The sequence below is a fragment of the Seriola lalandi genome, unplaced genomic scaffold (genome assembly GCF_002814215.2).
Source record: "Seriola lalandi dorsalis isolate HSWRI2012SDOR001 ecotype SW California unplaced genomic scaffold, Sedor1 jcf7180002054567, whole genome shotgun sequence".
Classification (NCBI taxonomy): domain Eukaryota; kingdom Metazoa; phylum Chordata; class Actinopteri; order Carangiformes; family Carangidae; genus Seriola; species Seriola lalandi.
Genome location: NW_019525120.1, coordinates 1,179,312 through 1,200,374, shown reverse-complemented (window position 1 = coordinate 1,200,374; position 21,063 = coordinate 1,179,312). Strand labels below are relative to the sequence as shown.

The window sequence follows — 21,063 nt, the reverse complement described above, 5'->3', positions numbered from 1 at the left end:
ATAGTATAATACTGCATAAAAAGTCATAAAAACGACATAGTATAGTATGGCATACTGTAAAAAGTCATAAAAAACGACATAGTATAGCAAGGCATAAATCAACATAGTACAGTAAGGCATTAAAAGTCATAAAAACAACATAGTATAGTACTGCATAAAAAGTCATAAAAACGACATAGTATAGTATGGCATACTGTAAAAAGTTATGAAAACATCTTAGTATATTATGGTATAAAAAGTCATAAAAACTTCATAGTATAGCAAGGCATAACTCAACATAGTACAGTAAGGCATTAAAAGTCATAAAAACGGCATAGTATAGTACTGCATAAAAAGTCATAAAAACAACATAGTATAGCATGACATAAAAAGTTATAAAAACGACATAGTATATTATGGTATAAAGTCATAAAAACTTCATAGTATAGTAAGGCATAAAATGTCATAGTATAGTAAGGCATTAAAAGTCATAAAAACGACATAGTATAGTATGGTATAAAGTCATAAAAACGTCATAGTATATTATAGTATAAAAAGGCATAAAACGTCATAGTATAGTAAGGCATAAAATGTCATAGTATAGTAAGGCATTAAAAGTCATAAAAACGACATAGTATAGTATGGCATAAAAAGTCATAAAAACGACATAGTATAGTATGGCATTAAAAGTCATAAAAACGGCATAGTATAGTACTGCATAAAAAGTCATAAAAACAACATAGTATAGTATGGCATACTTTAAAAAGTTATAAAAACGACATAGTATAGTATGGCATAAAAAGTCATAAAAACGACATAGTATAGTATGGCAAAAAAATTCATAAAAAACTTCATACTATAGTAATGTATAAAAATGACATAGTATTGCGTGGCATAAAAAGTCATAAAAACAACATAGTATGGTATGGCAAAAAAGTCATAAAAACATCATAGTATATCATAGTATAAAAAGTCGTAACAACGTCATAGTATAGTATGGCATAAAAAGTCATAAAAACGTCCTAGTATATTATGGTATTAAAAAGTCATAAAAACATGATAGTATAGTAAGGCATTAAAAGTCATAAAAACGACATAGTATAGTATGGCATAAAAAGTCATAAAAACGACATAGTATAGTATGGCATAAAAAGTCATAAAAACAACATAGTGTAGCTTGGCATAAAATATCATAAAAACGACATAAAAAGTCATAAAAACAACATAGTATAGTATGGCAAAAAACGTCATAAAAAACGTCATAGTATAGTAAGGCATAAAAATGACATAGTATTGTGTGGCATAAAAAGTCATAAAAACAACATAGTATAGTATGGCAAAAAAGTCAAAAACATCATAGTATATTATGGTATAAAAAGTCATAAAAACATGATAGTATAGTAAGGCATTAAAAGTCGTAAAAACGACATATTATAGTAAGGCATAAAAAGTCATAAAAAATCACATAGTATAGTATGGCATAAAATGTCATAAAAAGGTCATAGTATATTATGGTATAAAAAGTCATAAAAACGACATATTATAGTAAGGCATAAAAAGTCATAAAAAATCACATAGTATAGTATGGCATAAAATGTCATAAAAAGGTCATAGTATATTATGGTATAAAAAGTCATAAAAAACGACATATTATAGTAAGGCATAAAATGTCAAAGTATAGTAAGGCATTAAAAGTCATAAAAACGACATAGTATAGTCTGGCATAAAAAGTCATAAAAAATGACATAGTATAGTATGGCATAAAAAGTCATAAAAAGGTCATAGTATATTATAGTATAAAAAGTCATAAAAACTACATATTATAGTAAGGCATAAAATGACATAGTATAGTATGGCATAAAAAGTCATAAAAAAACGACAGTATAGTATGGCATAAAAAGTCATAACAACGTCATAGTATATTATGGTATAAAAAGTCGTAAAAACGTCATAGTGTAGTACTGCATGAAAAGTCATAAAAATGACATAGTATAGTATGGCATATTGTAAAAAGTCACAAAAACATCATAGTATATTATGGTATAAAAAGTCATAAAAACTTCATAGTATAGCAAGGCATAAATCAACATAGTACAGTAACGCATAACATAGCATAAAAACAACATAGTATAGTATGGCAAAAAAGTATTAAAAAAACGAAATAGTATAGTATGGCAAAAAAGTCATAAAAAACGACATAGTATAGTATGGCATTAAAAAGTCATAAAAATATCATAGTATAGTAAGGCTTAAAATGTCATACTATGGTAAGGCATAAATAATCATAAAAACCACATAGTATAGTATGACATAAAAAGTCATAAAAACCTCATAGTATAGCAAGGCACAAATCAACATAGTTCAGTAAGGCATTAAAAGTCATAAAAATGACAGTATAGTATGGCATAAAATGTCATACTATAATAAGGTATAAATGTCGTAAAAACGTCATAATATAGAATGGCATAAATGAACATAGTATAGTAAGGCATAAAAATTCATAAAAATGTCATAGTATAGTAAGGCATAAAACGTTATACTATATTAATGTATAAAATATCAGAAAACCTTAATTAACCTAATGTGCATGTCTTTGGACTGTGGGAGGAAGCCAGAGTAACTAGACAGAACCCACACAGACACATGGCCAGAGATCGAACCCGGAACCATCTCACTTTCAGGCGTTGGTTCTAACCACTTTATTACCGTGCCACCCCATAAAAAAAGTCATTTGGTTGTACCCTCTTGGAGACATTGATATGATCTATGATCTAATATGACTTCACTCCAAACATAGTGTGAACGAGTTCACCCATATATTGGTAGGGACAATTCTTTCCTTCCAAAATATTGGTAGGGACATGTCCCTACCGTCCACATGCAAACCTACGCCCTTGCTGCAACCTTTAATCCCACAGTGCAGTGCCCTTTGTCTAACCCAACCCCTGATTACGTGATCGAGCTGTGCCTGTACGATACTGATCAAACATACAAGTACAACCCATTGTAATCATCACTTACTATTACAATAATGAGCATTTTGTCACATGCACTTTGTTTTTTCTTTTTGTGTAAATGGCTATGGAAAGATTTGTGTGTATGATTTCTCTTTGCTCCGACTCCAGTGCCACGAAACTAACCAATGTCCCCTGTTTACTATAAGACAATCAGTGTTGAACTCAGCCAATATGTTTGTGAGAGGGGATTGAATCTCAGAGCCTTGAGCCTTTCCAGACAATCTAACTTTGATGTTTTGTTCTGTTCTGAAAAAACAAGCAATCATGTAACTCAAAGCATATAATGCATGAAAAAAATGCCAGCACACTATTGCAGGCAAAACAGCTAACCATTTGAATAAAGTATGTTATGTAATTGCAGCTTTGGGCAGAGCTACTTCAAATTTGTTTAAACATCCTACTAACAGTAAAGGGAATGAGGCAAACTACATGAATCAGCTCATTCGTTCAATAACCTGCTTCTGTCTCTTCATCCAGGTCCACACTTTGTTGCAGTTAACAACAAGAATGAAATAATTGTGACCGATTTTCACAATCACTCTGTGAAGGTAAGATGTGCTGCGTTTAAAAGAAAATCTTTCTCAGAAGTTTTTGAAAACACATTTATGTGGTCTTAACCTTTATTCATTTAGACACATTCGCAGTCATTATATGTATCAAAGTACACATGGAGGTGTAATCAAAGCTTGTGTTGACTGGCTTCCTGTCCCAGGTGTACAGTGCAGATGGAGAGTTCTTGTTCAAATTTGGCTCTCACGGTGAAGGCAATGGTCAGTTCAACGCTCCCACTGGTGTAGCTGTGGACTCCAATGGTAACATCATTGTTGCAGACTGGGGTAACAGCAGAATACAGGTGAGACAGGTTGTTTTCATCACATCTGTAGGACTTAAAAACTTATTGCCTGTGATGTGGATCTTCAGTATCACTTCAGACACAGCAAACTGCCATATAAGTCACAGCAACCTGAAACTTGCAAATCTGAGTGCCTGAGTATGTTGTGTTTTTCCTTTTCCAGGTGTTTGACAGCACAGGCTCCTTCTTATCCTACATCAACACCTCAGCAGACCCACTGTATGGCCCCCAGGGCCTCGCCCTCACCTCAGATGGACATGTGGCTGTCGCTGACTCCGGCAACCACTGCTTTAAGGTTTACAGATATCTGCAGTAGGCTGAGAGAAGACACATGTCCTGTTCAGACAAGTTAATGTCACATATCACTTGTGGACATAGAGCTGCAATGTGCCTGCACACTTTACAGTGACCCCAAACATTAATTTCCTTTTTATTTTGTCTGTAAGATCTAATATTCAGAGCAGACAACATACAAATCTGAAAAAAATGTCAGATAAAAAACAACTCAAACCCCAAAAGTGTAATTAAAATGTTATTAAAACAGAACAAGCCAGTTATCCAAAAACTTGTTGTAAAAAGTAACATTGTTTCTCAAAAGACTATCTTGTTTTAAAAAAAAAGTTTAAAATAAATAAAAATGTAAACGCAGCTAAGAAACAAAACCTGTGATCAGATATTTCCCTAACTGATCACACATGGTTTGTCTACCTGAAACTGTAGAAGGGGAAAATGAACTGGAGATTAGCCTGTGGAATAAGGCGTTTCAGCTCTGTGTCTTCAAAGTGCGACCTCACCAGTAGACAGCCTGACAAATCTAAAGTCGGTGATACACTGCAATTTTTTGGGCAACAATCCCAGCAAACCAACCAGCAAACAGAGTGAGACAGGGAAGCAGGGAGGAGTCAACCACACTGTTTCCCCCCCCTCGAGGAGAAGACGACGCTTTGTGACTGAAGTACAGTAACAATGCTCAGGCTTTTTCTTGAACACTGTTGCATGTCAGTGTGCTCCAAAAAATTCCCCTGTGGTCACTGCCTTATGATTCCTCATCAGTAAACACAACAGAACACATACACACAGACAGGAATGTGTTGTTTTAAAAGAAATGATTTCTTATTCTCATTCTGCACCTTATCACTCTGACTAAATCCCTGCACATGAATATAGTAATTTTTTGTTACCAATATGCAAATTTTTTTTGTTTTTGTACCCAAAGACAAGCAAAAAGAAGCACAACAGTTAATAGGATGAAAAGGTTTTTGAACCAGCTCAAATCTTAACATCAAGTCTAACTAGTCTTTCTCTTCTATTTACTCAAACTTCTTCTATCTGATCCCACTAGTTCTTGCACTTTTGTGTATTCATATCTACAACCTGATATAGTTGTATATATGCATATTTAGATGTGTGTGTACATATATATATATATATATATATATATATATATATATATATATATATATATATATATATATATATATCATGGAAAAAGGAAAAAAATATTTTATTCCAACTTTATGAGCAACAGTGTATATATATATATATATATATATATATATATACACACATATGGATTTGGTGTCCATGTTATTTCACTATATAACCTAATTATTCCAGCACCTACTGAATCAAGAATTTCAACACTGGAGTATATACTAATACAGTAGTAGAAGGTCATGCCAAGTAGTAGCCAACTGAATGACATCAATGGAACAATGTTGTATACACATTATTTGCTGTATTTTATTTTTGCAAAGGATTTAATTTATTTTTAATTTTCTTTTCTACATAATTTGTTCTACAAATTATTTTTCTAATTGGTGCGTTTGAACTGTCTCCTCTTTGCCAAACGTCATTGTACATAGGTCTTGTAACTTGTAGCACTGAAAGCTGTTCTCTCTCGTTTGCCTCCTCCTCCTCCTCAATGAGCTCACATCCAGTTATACACAGTAACTTCTTCTTCCCTCCGCCAAAAACGTATTGTCGTAAGTTGTTGTTGAACATTGCACAAAATACAAATATTATAAGAGTTATATATAGTTTGCAAGAGTAATATATGCCTCTGTGTATAGTTATCATTTAACATAATCAGAAAAGTGTAGTGTATATTACAATCATATTCTTGTTGTAGCTCACAAGCACCTTTTATCATGGATTTTCCAGTGGTTGCATTCATTTGCTTTGTGGTTCGGTGTTTTAAAGGTTTTCTGTGTTTGCTCTTAGAGAAACACAACACCAGCTAACACGCAGTGACACTGAGAGTTTTTCCCCTGTGTTTTATTCTTTTACTGTATGAACCCTGTAACCGATCTCTCTCCATCTGAATTTTTCACTCATTGGAAAACTCTGTAATGACAATTCCCTCCTCCATTAATTGTTCAATTCAATAATCCTGTTTTTTTTTTTTACTATCTCTCACCTGTACTGGTCACTGACCTGCTCATGTCTGTGTGAAATAAAGGAATAAAGGAAGAACATATAAATGAAACACAACCATCAACCATCTTGTGTAGCCTACTGTATACAACAAGAGGCCAGTCTTACAAGTAATCACTATGTAATCATGGCAAAGGTATGATTGTAAATATTAAAGAATAACACGACAAACTGTTGTGCAGATGCTCTGTTTTGTATAACCAGACTTGAGAATGCATTTATTTCTATAAAACGGTTAGAAAGATATATTGCTTTTGGGAGTGAACATTCATATGCTTGTTTTTTTTTTTTTGGCAGATTAGAAATCTGCTTTTCCATTTCGTCACTTGTGGCCTTATAAAGGAGCTTCAAGCCTGCCTGAGTGCCATCCTGACAAGCCTTTACTGCTCTCTAGTGGCTGCTTGAAAAACTGCTGCAAACACAATCAGTTACAAGCTGTGGAAAATGGCAAAGTGATGGGAACTTTACTAAATCAGACTGTTACACTACGTCATTTAAAAATATGTTTCTCAGAAAAACTCAGATTAAAGGACATTTCAATTTATATATTTAGCAGTAATGGTTTTTTTCTAGTTTTTCAAGCATTTCTATTGTGTTTTATTTAAAAAAAGGACTTCCTCTCGTACCACGATTATTTTGAGTTAGCAGTAATATTCATTTTAAACACAGGAAATATTCCAGCAAAAATCTGATATTGGCATCTTCATTGGAAAAATGTCAAAATCAGTATCTATCTTTGCTTTGTTACAGTGCAGCAACCACAAGCATCAGGCACCCAGTGATGTAGCATGTAAACACACTTTAATCAGCCTAATGAGTGAACAAATCATTAACATTCAAATTTCTTTTCTCACAAAGCTTATATAACAAGCTTGAGACAGAAATACAGAATAATGGGAAACAGCTGGGAAATGGCCACAGATCAGACAGCGATTCATTCTTTTACCTGTAACTATTTTTGTTTAGTTACTCTTAACAAACTGCTGCAAGATTCAGATACTGCCTCTGCTTCATGTTAATGAATTTGTATCACATCATACAGGCAACTATTTATATGGCCCCTCATTAAAACCACATCTCTGAAGAGAGACAGGAAAAAAAAGTCACGACTGAGTCATTACCAAAGCAGGAGGAGGAGATGGAGAGAACTCTTGTTTTCTCACCTCCTCCTTAAATGTTCTTGCTGTACGAAAAACTGAATCAGCAGCACCAAACTGTCCCAGAGAGTTATATGAGGATGTTGGAGCAGAAAAGAAAAGAAGATGAGGGTGAGAAAACAGAACCACAGCCCAGCAGGTTTTTGGAGCCATCACCAGGAGATTGTACATATCAAAGTTCAAGAACTGGGTTATTTAGGTGTAAAAGATTCTGAGTCAAATTTCAGTAATTCTGGCTGACAGTGTCCTGATATCAGAAATGATTAATTCACTGGGTTTTAACTACACCAATTTTGCAGAGCCACTATGGCAAAACCATAGTACAGGCTATGTTAGTGCCTGTAACTAATTTCCTGGCTGTCTCCTGAAAAGATGGTTCGTAAGAATGAGCAAAGTGGGTACAGTGAGAGGATAGTTAAAAACAAAAGTTTTACAAGAAATTAGTCTTTTTACCTCTTTTAATCTCATTGTAAACTCTGAGAAACACTGAGCACATTAAGAGCACGTGAAAGGGTCACAGACAGGTTACCAAGATTGTCACATCATGTCACATTTATCAAGACAGTCCAAAAACGGCAAAGCTGAACACATGAATGAAATTCAGCGGTGAAATGTATGTAGGTATTAAATGGAAGTACAGCATCTTAGACAAAACATTCATCTGCAAATACTTAAAGAACCGAGTTTTGCAGTTCTAACGTGAACATCTTAGACGTCTGAATGAAAACAGATATAAGGAGCCTCTTGAGATTTACTGCAGGAAAGGCCTCAAATATCATCACTCATCATCATGTTCTTAAATGTTTCTATGCTCCTCAATAACATCAACACAAGTACAATGTTGTAAGATGGCAAACATCCCATTGTTGGTCCTTAACACTAAGGGGAAATGTACAAGCAAAAGTAAAGAACCATAAAAATTATCAGCTCAAATAAGAAAATGTTAAAAAAAAAAAAATCATACTTTTATAAAGGAAAGAAAATATATATAATTGCCATGAAACATGTACTTTAACATTCAAAATTGAATAAAATGGCATTAATTAATCAAAAATAATGGAAAATAAAGATCACACTGGACTGAGTTGGATAAGAGACCTAAAACTGTTAGGACCAACTTGCAGCACCAGGACCAACTCAACAAATAGCAATTAATAAACTGAAGCAGGATTAATTAATGGAATATAGTCAGAGAAATACTGTTGCAAAAGCAAACAAAAAAATAACATGTAATAAAACTTTCATTCAGCATTCCACAGGTTTTCATTTTAGTCAATTCCACCAGGCTCTTGTCTGAATCCTGACAGTAGTGGAATGTCTTTTACAGTAAAACACATCTACAGCATCACCCATTGATATATTTGGGGACGTAGCTGATTAACTGATTAATGATAATTAATAATTTGTCATAAGAATATTGGAAAAAAGTTTGCTTTGTCTTACACATTCTCATTTTGAAGCAGACTGATAAAAATGTTTCAGATTTTAAAATATCTCAGACAAAGCTAAATGTGCCATGAGTATCACTGCTCAAAAAATAAGCTGCAAAATGTGACTCAGCAATATACAGAGGAATTTTTAACAAAAAAGTCAACAATGTATAGAATAATAAAAAAAGAGGATACATGAAGACGATTTTAAAAGGCAGATGATATAATTATTATCTACTGATATTAAACATCCACAAAACAAAAACAACCTGAGCCATTAGTTCCTGGAAGTTTAGTCACTGAGCTGAAATCCCAGTAAAAGCTGGCCAGTTTTAGTCAAATCAGTCTGATAACTATCAGCAATGACCGACTGTTCTTCAGTCTAGAATCAATGAGGGAATCTTAACTGTCAACAACTATCAATGTGATAACTACATCATATTTCCTTCAGGTTCTACCCAACAAGGCAAGAGCACCAACCGTGCCTGGCAAAAACTTAGCCAATATGAGTTTATGTACAGTAGTATAGCATAGCAGTTGCTAATGGGATAAGAGCTGTATATGCCCTAATCAACAAGAGCATCTGAGGCATCTGTATCCCAGCAGACACAGTGATATAGACAGCAAAGCACCTCTCCAGACCCCCAGCCACAGTAGTCAAGGGGTATAAGCCTACAGTGTGTGTGTCTATGTTGAAAAATGCCAAATTTTCAACCTCAAAACATGAGAAATGAAGCTCTTCATTCCAACCAGCGTGATTAGACACCTGGTGATCCTTATTCATCGTAACCTTCATTTTGTAACACCAGTAAGACCAACAAGTAACGGCTCAAATGCATACAATACGTTTCTCCAAGGGTCAACCTTAAACCCTGCTAACAGCAAATCTGAAAAACACTGGCATACATGAGTTTACTGTTAGATAGTTAAAATAAACACTCGTCACTGCTCTCTCAGTAATAGTGGCATATCTGCAGCCTGCTGCCTGGATCATTTTTCCCTGGGCTGAAGAAAGGGTAGACAGGCTCTTCAAAGCAGGTGTCAAACATGTAAAGTCTCTTCATTGTGACGGCGTCATAGAAACTAAGACGCCCATTGTCATAGTCTAGGTACACACCGACTCGGGGAGAGTTCCAGTAGTCAGCAACTGGGATGCGCCCGTCCTCCCCGTTGGCATACAGCCGGTCCTGCAGACACAGGCTCCAATATCCTGAGGAGGGTGTGAGGCTGACAAAGCCCTTTCTGTTGCTGCACTCAGTGGTGACTCCCAGGTACCACACCCCTTTGTCTCTCACATCCACCTCCCAGTAGTGCTGGCCACTGGCATACTGGGCTGTGGCAAGGACACCACAGAAGCGGGTGAAGCGGCCTGGCAGGTCTGGCTCCTGGTTACGAACACGGCCCTCCTCCACTTTGGTGTCAAAGTCTGAGATAAGCAGGTTTAGGTGAGCGGTGTCTGGGTCCAGGGTGAGGTTCTGAGGCACTACACAGAGTGACATAGTCAGAGATTAATTCACCTCGCTCCTACATTGGAGTGAAGCTGGCAGTACATTTGGGAAAAAAATGTAATCTGATATTATTGTCGAAGAAAACTAGAAGATTTGCAAACCAAAAATATCTATTTGTTGTTCGTTGCTACAGCACAAGTAGACTGACCAGCCAACTTTGCCAAAATTTTACACTGCCTCCAAATACAATGACACATCCAAATAGTGTTATGTGATTAGTTACACTCTTAAAAGGACATCCTTTGGCTACATGTTCTTGGTCTACAGTTGGTTCTACGTCTACAGTTGAATTTATTCGAGTATATTCAATTGTTGTATTAAAATTGTTTGTGTAGTCAAAGAATATACTAAATACTACATGTAAATGTGCTTAATATTAAAGGTAAAGAATGTAATATGTATTGTACAATATGAATGATCAGACTTTCATTTAAAAAAGTGTAAAGCATATAATATAAAAATAATTTTTCCACAAACTACATTTTCCACGAGATAGAGTCAACTCACTGGTATGCAGCACATGCATCATCTTCTTCCACATAATAAGCTGGAAGGGCCCTGAGAAGTCTGTAAATTCAGTCGGACAATTAACTGGATCCAGAGATGTGAAAGGCTTGCAATGGATAACTCTGTAGGGAAAAATGCAATAAAAATGATTATGCAAAGGTTCATTTTTTTTTTTTTTTAAATAAAAATTTTATGGGATTTATAGAGGTTCATATTAAATAAACAACTATAAGTTACTTACTCATTGAATGTCTCAGCAAGGCTCTGTTGGAAGAAAAGAAAACACATTGACTTATATCAAACACACTTGATATTGAGCTCATCGTGGAAGAGAATGTTTTTAAATCTTTGGTTCACACCAACATAGTCTGAAAGATACTGTATGTGTTCATTTCAGGAATATTTTTTGAAAAGACAAATCAATTCAATGCAGTACTTTTGGTATATAATCCTTATTACACAGACAGAAACAGAAACTGTTATCCACATCTAATACAAGGCTCTAGCATAGGCATGGTGATTTAAGAGTTAAACCATCTCTGTGATCCACGGCTGACATGATAGACTGACCTCAAAGCTAGTTTTCCCACTGATGTGGCTGTGGATATCAGCTATGGCTTTGTCCACAGCTTCCGCCTCCGTCTCCACCGTCTTCAGGTTGTCATCTATGACGGCCATGGTGGCGACTTCCTCAGCATCCAGGCTCTCAAGCAGGGAGTCTCTCTCATCTAGCAAGAACTGGACCAAGGCACCAACATCTGCCTCGATCTTCTCCTTGAGTCTCTTTTTCTTCAACTGTGGGACAGAGGTTGAAAGATTAGAATGAAGTTGCGGTGTAAGTTCAGTGTCAACTGTAACGTTTTATTGCAGTGTATATCTTGATGTTAATTACATAAAGCACTAAATGAATAATAATTAGGGTCTCTGAGCTGGTTTGCACTTCTGATTGTAAGTTATTTGAAGAAACAGGGTGAAACTGAGAAGTTAGAGAAGGTTGTTGATAGGGAGAAATTCTGCTCATCGGTGGTCGAAGTATTTCAGTGAATAAAAACTCTCTGGAGCTCCGGGATGTCTTATGCTGAGGATGTTTATTGAAACTTGGCCAAGGAGAAAGGAGGAATCATCAATACAGTACTCTGTGCATGATGTCATCTAAAATTGACTATTGGTCCATTAACCATAAACAAGGAAGCATGATTAAACACTCCCAGGTGCTGATTCTGAGCACCCAGCCAGTTGCTACTGACCATCCAAGGTCTTCTGTTATCAACCATCAGCATTTCCAGCACCAGCAATATCAGAAGAAAACCACAGCTGCGTCTAGAGATTTAAAGCAATAGCTGTGGCACAGCAACCTAGGGCCTCCCACTGACCTGACTCAGTCCTTCATTCATTCATTCATTCATTCATTCATTAGGTGGACAAGAGAAAATTCTCTCACAGTTGTAATCTTGAAAGACTGTCTGAACCAAACAAACACTGCAAGCGTTGCCTGCAAATATGCAAATGTCACAAGTCAAAAAATGAATTAATAAAAGAAAGAGTCCATTCCATACCCTCACTTCACTTTTGGTGCGCTCATCAGTTGTTATAACTTTTACACATTGAGACTTCTGCCAGTTGAGCTCCATTAGCCTCAGCTTTAACTCCATCTGTAACAAACATGTACATCACATGACACATGCACACACAAAAACATGATATAATGAAGCATGATAGTCCAGGCTTTTAAAAAAAGTAGAAAGATTTTAGATTTTGGTGAATAAGAAATCTCCGATCTCTTTGCCAACTTACCTTCATGTCATTTACAACTTCTGGTACTGGTGCCACCTCATGGTGCCTGAAACAACAAAGCAAATGGCCAAGTTAGATGTTTCCAGAGAAATTTATCACACTCTCAAAACATTTGAGGTGCCCAGCTTTCTTGTAAACTAACAGAAGCTATTGTTATATTCAGTTGTCTTACTAAACTGCCATAGGTATATACTTCCGAGGTCAGTGCTGAATACATTTCCCTCCTCAAAAAACATTTGAAAAGCAAATTCTTTAAAAATGATTTCTGTTTGCAGTTTTCTTCATCACTGTTTCTGTTGGTACATTGCTGTTTGCTGGTGTCTTTCTATCTTCACTTGTCAATGAATTTAGTTGAGTTTATTACATTTATTTGTCAGGGACCATGAACAAAAAACATTAGCCTCGTACAAAGACAAGAGTAAATTTCCATCTGCAGTCCCTGGGCATGTAGACACAAACTAATATAAAAAAAAATTGTGAAACCAGTGACAGGATGCGAGTCACACATGCATGTGACGACAAGACCACTTGTAAAAACATTGTTGGTGGTCAAAAAATTGGCTTTTTAACTGTGGGTGCACGCTTTAGGAACACAATGTTTTTCACTTGCTTGTCAATTAATTCACCCCTGACAAAATTTCAACAACTGACATTTGCTAAAACTCCTGCATTACTCTATGACCTTTTGGATTTGTGTAGTGATAATAAATGTCCTCTGCTTTGGAAGATATCACGACAGTTTCGATCTATGTTCATGTGTGTTCTTCATAACTTTCTTCACCCAATCACAGGCAGATGCAATGGATGGCGGTGTTTTAGTGGAATGAAGTCAAAGAAATGTTTCTTACATATGATTGTGATGGAAAACTTATTGATGCAAGAATTTTCAGGAGACCCACATGTCTTATGCAGAAACATTTATTGGAGGTCAATTGAGGGAAAAAGAGATGAGCAATTAAACTTATTCTGGAGGTTATCTTCCTTGCAGGGCACATGTTAAGCCATACAAAACTTACTATGTGCCCAAATAAGGATATTCTTCATGGGATCACAGCACTTATCTATATATGTCTAAAGATTCAATTTAGTACCAAATAAGTCTCTTATTTTTCATGCAGTACTTTTTCAAGGGAAGAGTCTGTCCCTGAGCTGAAGGGCCCCTATGTTATGAATGGTCACTCCCTCGACCGTAGGCTAAGTTTATCATATCTTTTGCGAGTGTAGGGTCTCTTCTAGAACCTTGGTTGCTATGGCAACTGCCATTGGGGACTGGGCCAGCTTGACTCAGTCTCTTCACAGCTATCCTTGAGACAGACAATAAACTATTGCTTCTAGGGCTTACTTGAAATTGACCTGTGGAAGCACCGCCTAATACTTCGTTAAGAACCAAAAGAAGGAAGAACTCCATCACAATGATTAAAAGCAAAAGAGAGTAGGTAACGATGTAAATTACAAATCCAAATGAGCTGATGTCCTTTATTACAGTAATTTTAACAAAAGTAAACTGTATAGTTTCCACATAAGTAAATACCTGATCTCAAAGCTTTTAGGTCTCAGAGTATTTTTCCCTTATCAATATAAATGGGTAAATGAAGAGGTTTATACACTACACCTACACACAAAAGTTGATTTAAGATGAGGTCAATTCTAAATTCTTGTATTCAAAATTACAACTGCACTAACTTCAGATAACCATTTGGGGAAGAAAAAAAAAAAAAAAAAAAAAATCAAACTGTCAGTTGGACTGGAAGCTTAATCCAACGGTTGAACAGTATAAAAACCCAGAAGGCACAGTGAGGTGCTATACTGTTCAAGGTAAGAGGCCAGTAGACACAGATAAGAGTTGGTGCATTGTGAAAAGTGAAGAACCTGACATCAAGAGCAAAAAATATTAAGTAAAGAGGTCTGTGTTGCACAAGGCAAGATACAGGAAACTGGCTGGTTTTTAAACCAGCTACACAAAGTACAATATGTATCTTTAACTAGTAATTCAAAACAGGCTAGCGAAATCTGAATAGTACGATTTTTCAGATAGTAATGTTATGTTTATGTTAAAGCTATGGTTTGATAAGGGGAAGGCTCAATAATATTATGTTTATTAGTAAACTAACTGTACTGAGACCTTCCATCTACCCTGCAACACTATCGTCACATTTGTCCTTGGTGCATTCTTTCTCAGCCCTTAACTCATCCCTTACACCGTGTTAGATACGCATGTGGACACTCTAATGTGCTATCATTGTACTAGAGCTACTACATTCAGTAGACTAACTGATTAGTTGACTGGAAGAAAATACCATTTTGATAATCAAGTGTGATTCTGTGCAGCTTGTGCAAGTTGTGATGGCTGTTTTTCACCACTTTTTTTTTTGAAAACAATTGAAGGTTGAAGCCCTCCACTGTACCCACAGCTGTGCTGCTAAACACAGTATATCATCAGCTGAATCCATATTTTCTACAACACACACACTAATGTCTGAAACACTTAAATTTGTGATGTTCCAGTACAGACATCCAAAGGTCTATGTCCTGCAGCTGCTGCTGAATTCTAATGGAAAGGGACAAATTAAGTCTACAAAGGTTTTATGGAGAAGAAGAATATTACTCTTATTTCCCCACACAAAAAGTGAGAACACAACCAACCTGTGTGATCTAGATTCCCGACACACTACACAGATGGGCCTTTTATCAGTCTGGCAATACAGTTTCAGCTCTTCTCCATGTTGTTCACACTTTCCATCTACTTTAACGGGCTTGGAGGGTGTGGGACAAGACCCCAGACACTCCAGGTCATCCAGTTTGGCCACCAGGTTCTGCACCAGGTAGTTTTTGGTGAAACTCCTCTTGTTGAACACCTGAGAGAACAAAGAAAGCAAGACGCAGAAACCTGCTTGTAACCAAGTACAAAGACAGTGCTACTTTGTTTGTAGCGTGTATTTATTTATTCTGCATTACGCGGTTTCTTTTTTTTTTTAGCTAAAACTCAAAGTTAACTGGTTACTGGCGAACTTACCTGCTGATGAATTTTAGCTAGGTAAAGCCAGCTAGCTAGGTATCATAGCAACAGTAGCTACAAAATGCACTGCGTAGCTAATTTAAGACTACCCGTCGACCAGATACTCTGAATTAGCTGATAAAAAAAACTTGGAAGTAGTACTCTCACAACTGTACAAACACATTCTGTGAAGAAAACACGGTGGGGAAATACAGAAAACGTGTATTTACTTACCGTTCGACACTGAGGGCACTGGTAGCCGTAGTCTCCGCCATTTTCATCCCAGTGCATGCAGATACAAAACCGACAGAAATTGTGCCCGCATTTCAGTATAACAGGGTCTTTGAAGAAGTCCAAACAAATCGCACATGTGAGCTCTTTCCTCAGGTCGTCGCCAGTTGCTCCGGCAGTGGCCATGTTTACAAGCCAACAGCAGTACAACAACTGCAGGAGGTGGAGGAGGAAGGAGGGAGGGGAGGGACGCAGGCACATTTGTGGTGCGTCATTTTCCATCTTAACCAATCAGAGACCCCCTTCGCCTTCCCCTCTCTCAGAGTGGCATGAAACACCTGAAGTAAACCTGCATTTCTGTATAAATTTGGTCAAATTTTCATCTAAGTCAAAATAAACAAACACAATCTATTTTTACTATTGACATCATTGTCTTGTTCTTGTCTATATTGAAAACATAATTTAAACATTCAAGGTGTTGGCTAGAAAGAGTATGTGAAACTCTTAGCAAATGGCATTAACAAAAGTTAATAGGAGGCAATAGTTATTAAACCTGGAGTCCAATCAATGAAAGCATTGGAGGTGTGGGTTAGAGCTACTCCGATTTCTAAAGAAACAGTTTGAATTTGCTATTCACAAGAATCATCTGCTGACGTGAACCATGCCTTGGAAAAAAAGGTCTCTCACAAGACTTACAATCAAGAATTGTTGATTTGAATGAAGTGGGAAAATTTGAAAAAAGTCATCTCAAATCGTGTTGGTATTCATCAGTTCACATTTCGACACTGTTTGTTAATGGAGATTATTTAGTTCTGTGGCTACTCTGCTTAGAAGTGGGCTCCCAGCTGACTCCAAACGCACAATGCAGAATGATCTGTGAAGTAGAAAATCAATCCCAGAGTAGGAATCATTGGAGCTGCTTAGCATCTCTGTTCATGAGTCTTCCCTATGTCACTGCTGGGAAAATGTTTTGTGGACTGGTGAAACCAAGGTTGAATTGTTTTGGAAAAACATGCAGCTCTATGCATGGTGTAAAAATGCCACTGCATACCAACATGGAATCATCATCTCAAAGGTGAACTACAGTGAAAGAAGCATCATGATTTAGGGAATGGATTCTTTGCTGCCTCCTGGGCCTCAACAGCTCGATATCATCAAGGCCAAAATTGCTCATATGTGAAAACCTACTAGTTCCTCATTGTGTTTTTTTGACAGTCATGCTGTTAGACTGTTCTTTTAACTTTAAATGTGCTCCCCTGACAGCTGGACACTTCATGATTGCAGTACACCAGACCATTGTGAATGGCAGTGTTCTGAATTTTTACAATGCCTTGTGTGGATGTCAGCAATATACTACTGCCTCAACATCCACCAGAACTAGGAGCAACTCTGGGGTTGTTGCATAGGTAATTGCTTAAAGTCATTCTATCTTAAACCAATCTATCTCTTTTTTAGAGGTGTATGATTATTCTAATAATAATAATCATAATCATACATGTATGGGTGTTACAGAGAGAAAATTGTGTGAAAATTACCAGTTCTTTTACACTTTTTTTTTTTTTTTAACAGTGCATGCGAATCAACTTGCACACTAAAAATTAAGCTCATTCCAATTATACAACTACGAACACAGGGTGAAGGGCTGGTCTATTCTACACAGGATCGAGCACATAGTTTGCAAATACTGCCGTGGTGTCTCAGTTCAAAGGCTAGCAGAAGATACCTGCAACTGTTCAGATGTCATGACTCAATCAACACTCCTTCTATATCAATATCACAACTTTGACCATTCAATTTGTTTTTATTGGCTCTCTTGTGTGACATATACTTTTCGGATCTTAAAGTGCATAAAAGAAATGTGTATGAATTTCAACTGGATTATGTAAACTGTGAATATTGTATTTCTTCACTTTGAGGAAAAAATGGCTCCGGCAGCACTACACCTCCGAGTAAATCCCAATCAAATCTCAAGTTCTCATTTTTCTGTCATATTCCAAGTCTCAATTCTACAACTTGGCATAAACACTGATTAAATCAACATTCTACCAGTAAGCAACAATATTTATTCTTAAATACATATACATAAAAACCCATTCATAAAAAGACACAAAGTGAATATCAAGTTTGATTGTTTGTGCTAAAATTGTCATATACATGGGAATAACTGGCTGTGGGTTATACGTTACATTGCATAGCTTGGATTGGCATGTGAGGGATGTGACTCAAAAAGTGCATTTGATGTCAGATATGGTGTTATTTCCAAATTCATCAGGGCCAAAATAACATAAAAATAAAAATTACAGCTGGGTCTCCACAGACTAATTGCTGTACAAACCCTCACATCCCTCACTGATTCATACATCTCCAGCTGATGTTCGTCACATCATCCAACCCTGATAAATATTGGAGATAAGTACAAATTGATGACTCACAGCACCATAATAAGACAAATATTTAGGAACACTGATCTCAGCATGTTGTATATCCAGAGCAGAGTAAGACACAGGTTTAACAACACATGTAAACAAGAAATTTCACCAGTGACAACATGAATGAAATAGCAGATTATATTAAATGTCTTAAACGTAACATTTTTCATGGTGACATACTGATCTGTAAGAAGCTATTTAGTTTGCATCCTTTGTTCGAAAAAACTGAGTCAGAACACTGAAATCCCACACAGCACTAGTGACAAAAATAAAGCTTACGGGAACATAATGTGAGAAGAACAGGGGTCAGATCATTGGTTATGGATACAGTATTTGCATGTTCACAGCACCACACTTATTAGCAGTGTAACACAGAAGTGGAAAGTGGCTCCATAGAGATTCTCTACAGTCAACAGTAGTAAATTGTGTAACAACACACAGTCCATTCTCTATAAAATAAATAACTCCTGAGATGAGTGTCTTTATACATATGTACCCTAAAACTAGTGTTAATTAAAAACAAACATGAAACATGATGTCCAAAGTATTTTGAATGAATATGGCAACACAGTGGAGCAACAACACTGCGAGGATAGATAGCAGTAAACATTGGGGTGACAGAAGCCATGATGAACTGTAAACGAATGACAATAATAAGAATAACTGAGTTTACAAAAACACAACCAATATGAGAAAACCCCTCCCCAGAAATGATCAATATATCTAAGAAAACATTCCTCATCATAATGGTAACCAAAATAAAGAACAGTAGACACAGTGAATGAATAAAACGTTCAGCTGGTTATTAAACATAAATTCCAACAGCAGTGGTTTTCATCCAGTAGTTTGATAGGAGAGCTACGCAGGTTTAGTTCACAGATAAGAAAAAACTGGTGGCATCTTGTGTCATTACACATTGTGTAATCCAGAGTGAGTCACAGCAAATATTTCAGGACAAAATTGTAGGCCTAAAGGCACAGTTCAGCCCGGGGTGAATACTAATCTACTCATGCAGCGTAGTCTTAAATGTTTTGTAACCAAACATTTAGGCTATGGGTTCAATATTTATAATGAGTCCAATCTTTATCTTTCAATCCTCAATACTTTCCTAAATCCTCCGGTAATGGATGCACTTTAGAACAACTCTGAGGACAGTGAGTGAGATTATTGGGGTAATGCTGCATCCACAATGCAATCGCAAGCTGCTAAATGCTTAGAAAATGCTACACAATGTGTTCAGGAATCTAGTGTCTCTTCTGCGAGCTGTAGAAAAGACGGTCTTGTTAGCACTAATGTTTCAGGAGATGCGCAGGAGTAACGAACTTCAGTGAAGTTTCGTCTGACAGGAGGACAGTTGTGGCGAACTACTCCTTTCAGTACGATCAGTGACATCATCCGGCCCCCTTCACCCGAGGTACACACGCAGCACTAAACCTCCGACTTGGTCTGTGTGACACTAGCTTTATTAGAAAAGTGCTCTCTGTGACTGGGACTGTCCTGAAGGGATATAGCTGCTTCAGGCACTTTAACACCATTAAGCCAGTGAGAGAGAAATGGAAATACCATGCTACCAGCAGCACAAGTTGGAATGTTAACTGAGGACAGTGTATAGGACTGTTGTGCTGTTTCTGTTGCAGTGACCAAGGTGCGTAATGGATCCAATACTGTAGAAATCCCCCCACACTAACAGGCACACACACACAAACACAGACACACACAGACACACGCACACGCACACACACACACACACACACACACACACACACACACACACACACACACACACACACACACACCAAATAACGCATATGATCAATCTCAGATTTTTGGTGTTATGAAAGTAATTTAATACCAGTTAAAAATTTAGAAAAAAAAAAGAAAATCCAAAATTTTTTTATTTATTTTTTTTATAAAAGCTCCCACATACTCCTCATCTCTTTGTCCATCTGTCCATACATGCATCTGTTGCTCAGACCTCCGAGCTGTTGTGGCAGTCTTGCATCCTCACCACCAACATGGGCTCTGTGCTGACAGACCCTTTCACCACCTCCTGCACCCCCTCCCTCCACCCCTCCTTAACATCCTTCTGTCTGGATCTCAGCACGAGCACCACGATGACAATGACGAGGACGGTCAGCAGCAGCCCCACCAGCGCCCCCACCACAGTCACCAGACCCTCCTCTTCCTTCTCTGCATTCAATTCACTAGGTTCAGGCCTGTCGACGAACAATTCATCCGACCCCGCCGCCCGCCGCTTGGTGCGGTCCAAAGCGATGTGCATGATATTGGTGCCACGGTTGTTGTCTGCTCCGATATCCTCGGCAACCTTGGGGACTTCATCGCCTGCCGACCTCCTGGAGCGATGACCTTTGCCGCCCGATGCGGTCAAGACCAGATCGTTGCTCGTGGAAACCAAGGAGTGGTACTCTAGGCTGCGCTTTCCAATGCCTCTGTTAGCATTCTCTTTGGAGCGGACTGTGTAAATGGTGTGAATGTACCACTCACGGCCTGCAGCAACCTGAGGAAAACATGATTATGCATATCTTAGAATTATGTTCAATTTAAGAAATTAGTGAAATCTGGCACAAAGAAAGCAAACTGAATTGGTCCAAAATGGGCACGTCTTGCAAAATGAATCATCTATGGTAATTTTTGATAAAATGGGACCTGCTGGTGCTAATCTGACTCATTAGACTTTTGATTTTTGTGAGCTTTCACAGCCTTAAA

At 37.1% G+C, this 21,063-nt stretch overlaps 2 protein-coding genes and 1 long non-coding RNA gene across 3 annotated transcripts in view; 1 reads left to right on the top strand and 2 right to left on the bottom strand.

The window, feature by feature from the left end:
• Positions 1-3,446: 3,446 nt before the first annotated feature.
• Positions 3,447-6,456, top strand: LOC111662638 (uncharacterized). The gene is made up of 3 exons (XR_002761336.2): positions 3,447-3,544; positions 3,709-3,849; positions 4,013-6,456. It is a non-coding gene; the product is annotated as an uncharacterized LOC111662638 (long non-coding RNA).
• A 1,426-nt stretch (positions 6,457-7,882) lies between these two features.
• Positions 7,883-16,146, bottom strand: trim47 (tripartite motif containing 47). Its single transcript, XM_023416610.2, has 8 exons — positions 15,911-16,146; positions 15,325-15,536; positions 12,682-12,727; positions 12,444-12,539; positions 11,458-11,682; positions 11,129-11,151; positions 10,888-11,009; positions 7,883-10,355 (listed from the first exon to the last, which is right to left on the bottom strand). Exons 1-8 carry the CDS (start codon positions 16,091-16,093, stop codon positions 9,826-9,828), a joined length of 1,437 nt encoding a protein of 478 aa, XP_023272378.1. The 5' UTR covers positions 16,094-16,146; the 3' UTR covers positions 7,883-9,825.
• A 1,801-nt stretch (positions 16,147-17,947) lies between these two features.
• Positions 17,948-21,063, bottom strand: part of LOC111662630 (FRAS1 related extracellular matrix 2) — a 60,227-nt gene continuing 57,111 nt past the window's right edge. The window contains exon 24 of the mRNA XM_023416551.2: positions 17,948-20,854. Within this exon, the coding sequence (XP_023272319.1) occupies positions 20,306-20,854 (549 nt within the window). The 3' untranslated portion in view covers positions 17,948-20,305. The remainder of the gene's footprint in view (positions 20,855-21,063) is intronic.

Coding starts and splice junctions, on each gene's coding strand:
- trim47 (XM_023416610.2), bottom strand. CDS start 16,093: ATGGCCACTGCCGGAGCAACTGGCGACGACCTGAGGAAAGAGCTCACA. Junction 15,537..15,910: donor AGTGCCCTCAGTGTCGAACG/GTAAGTAAATAC, acceptor TTGTTCTCTCAG/GTGTTCAACAAGAGGAGTTT. Junction 11,010..11,128: donor CTTGCTGAGACATTCAATGA/GTAAGTAACTTA, acceptor TTTTCCCTACAG/AGTTATCCATTGCAAGCCTT.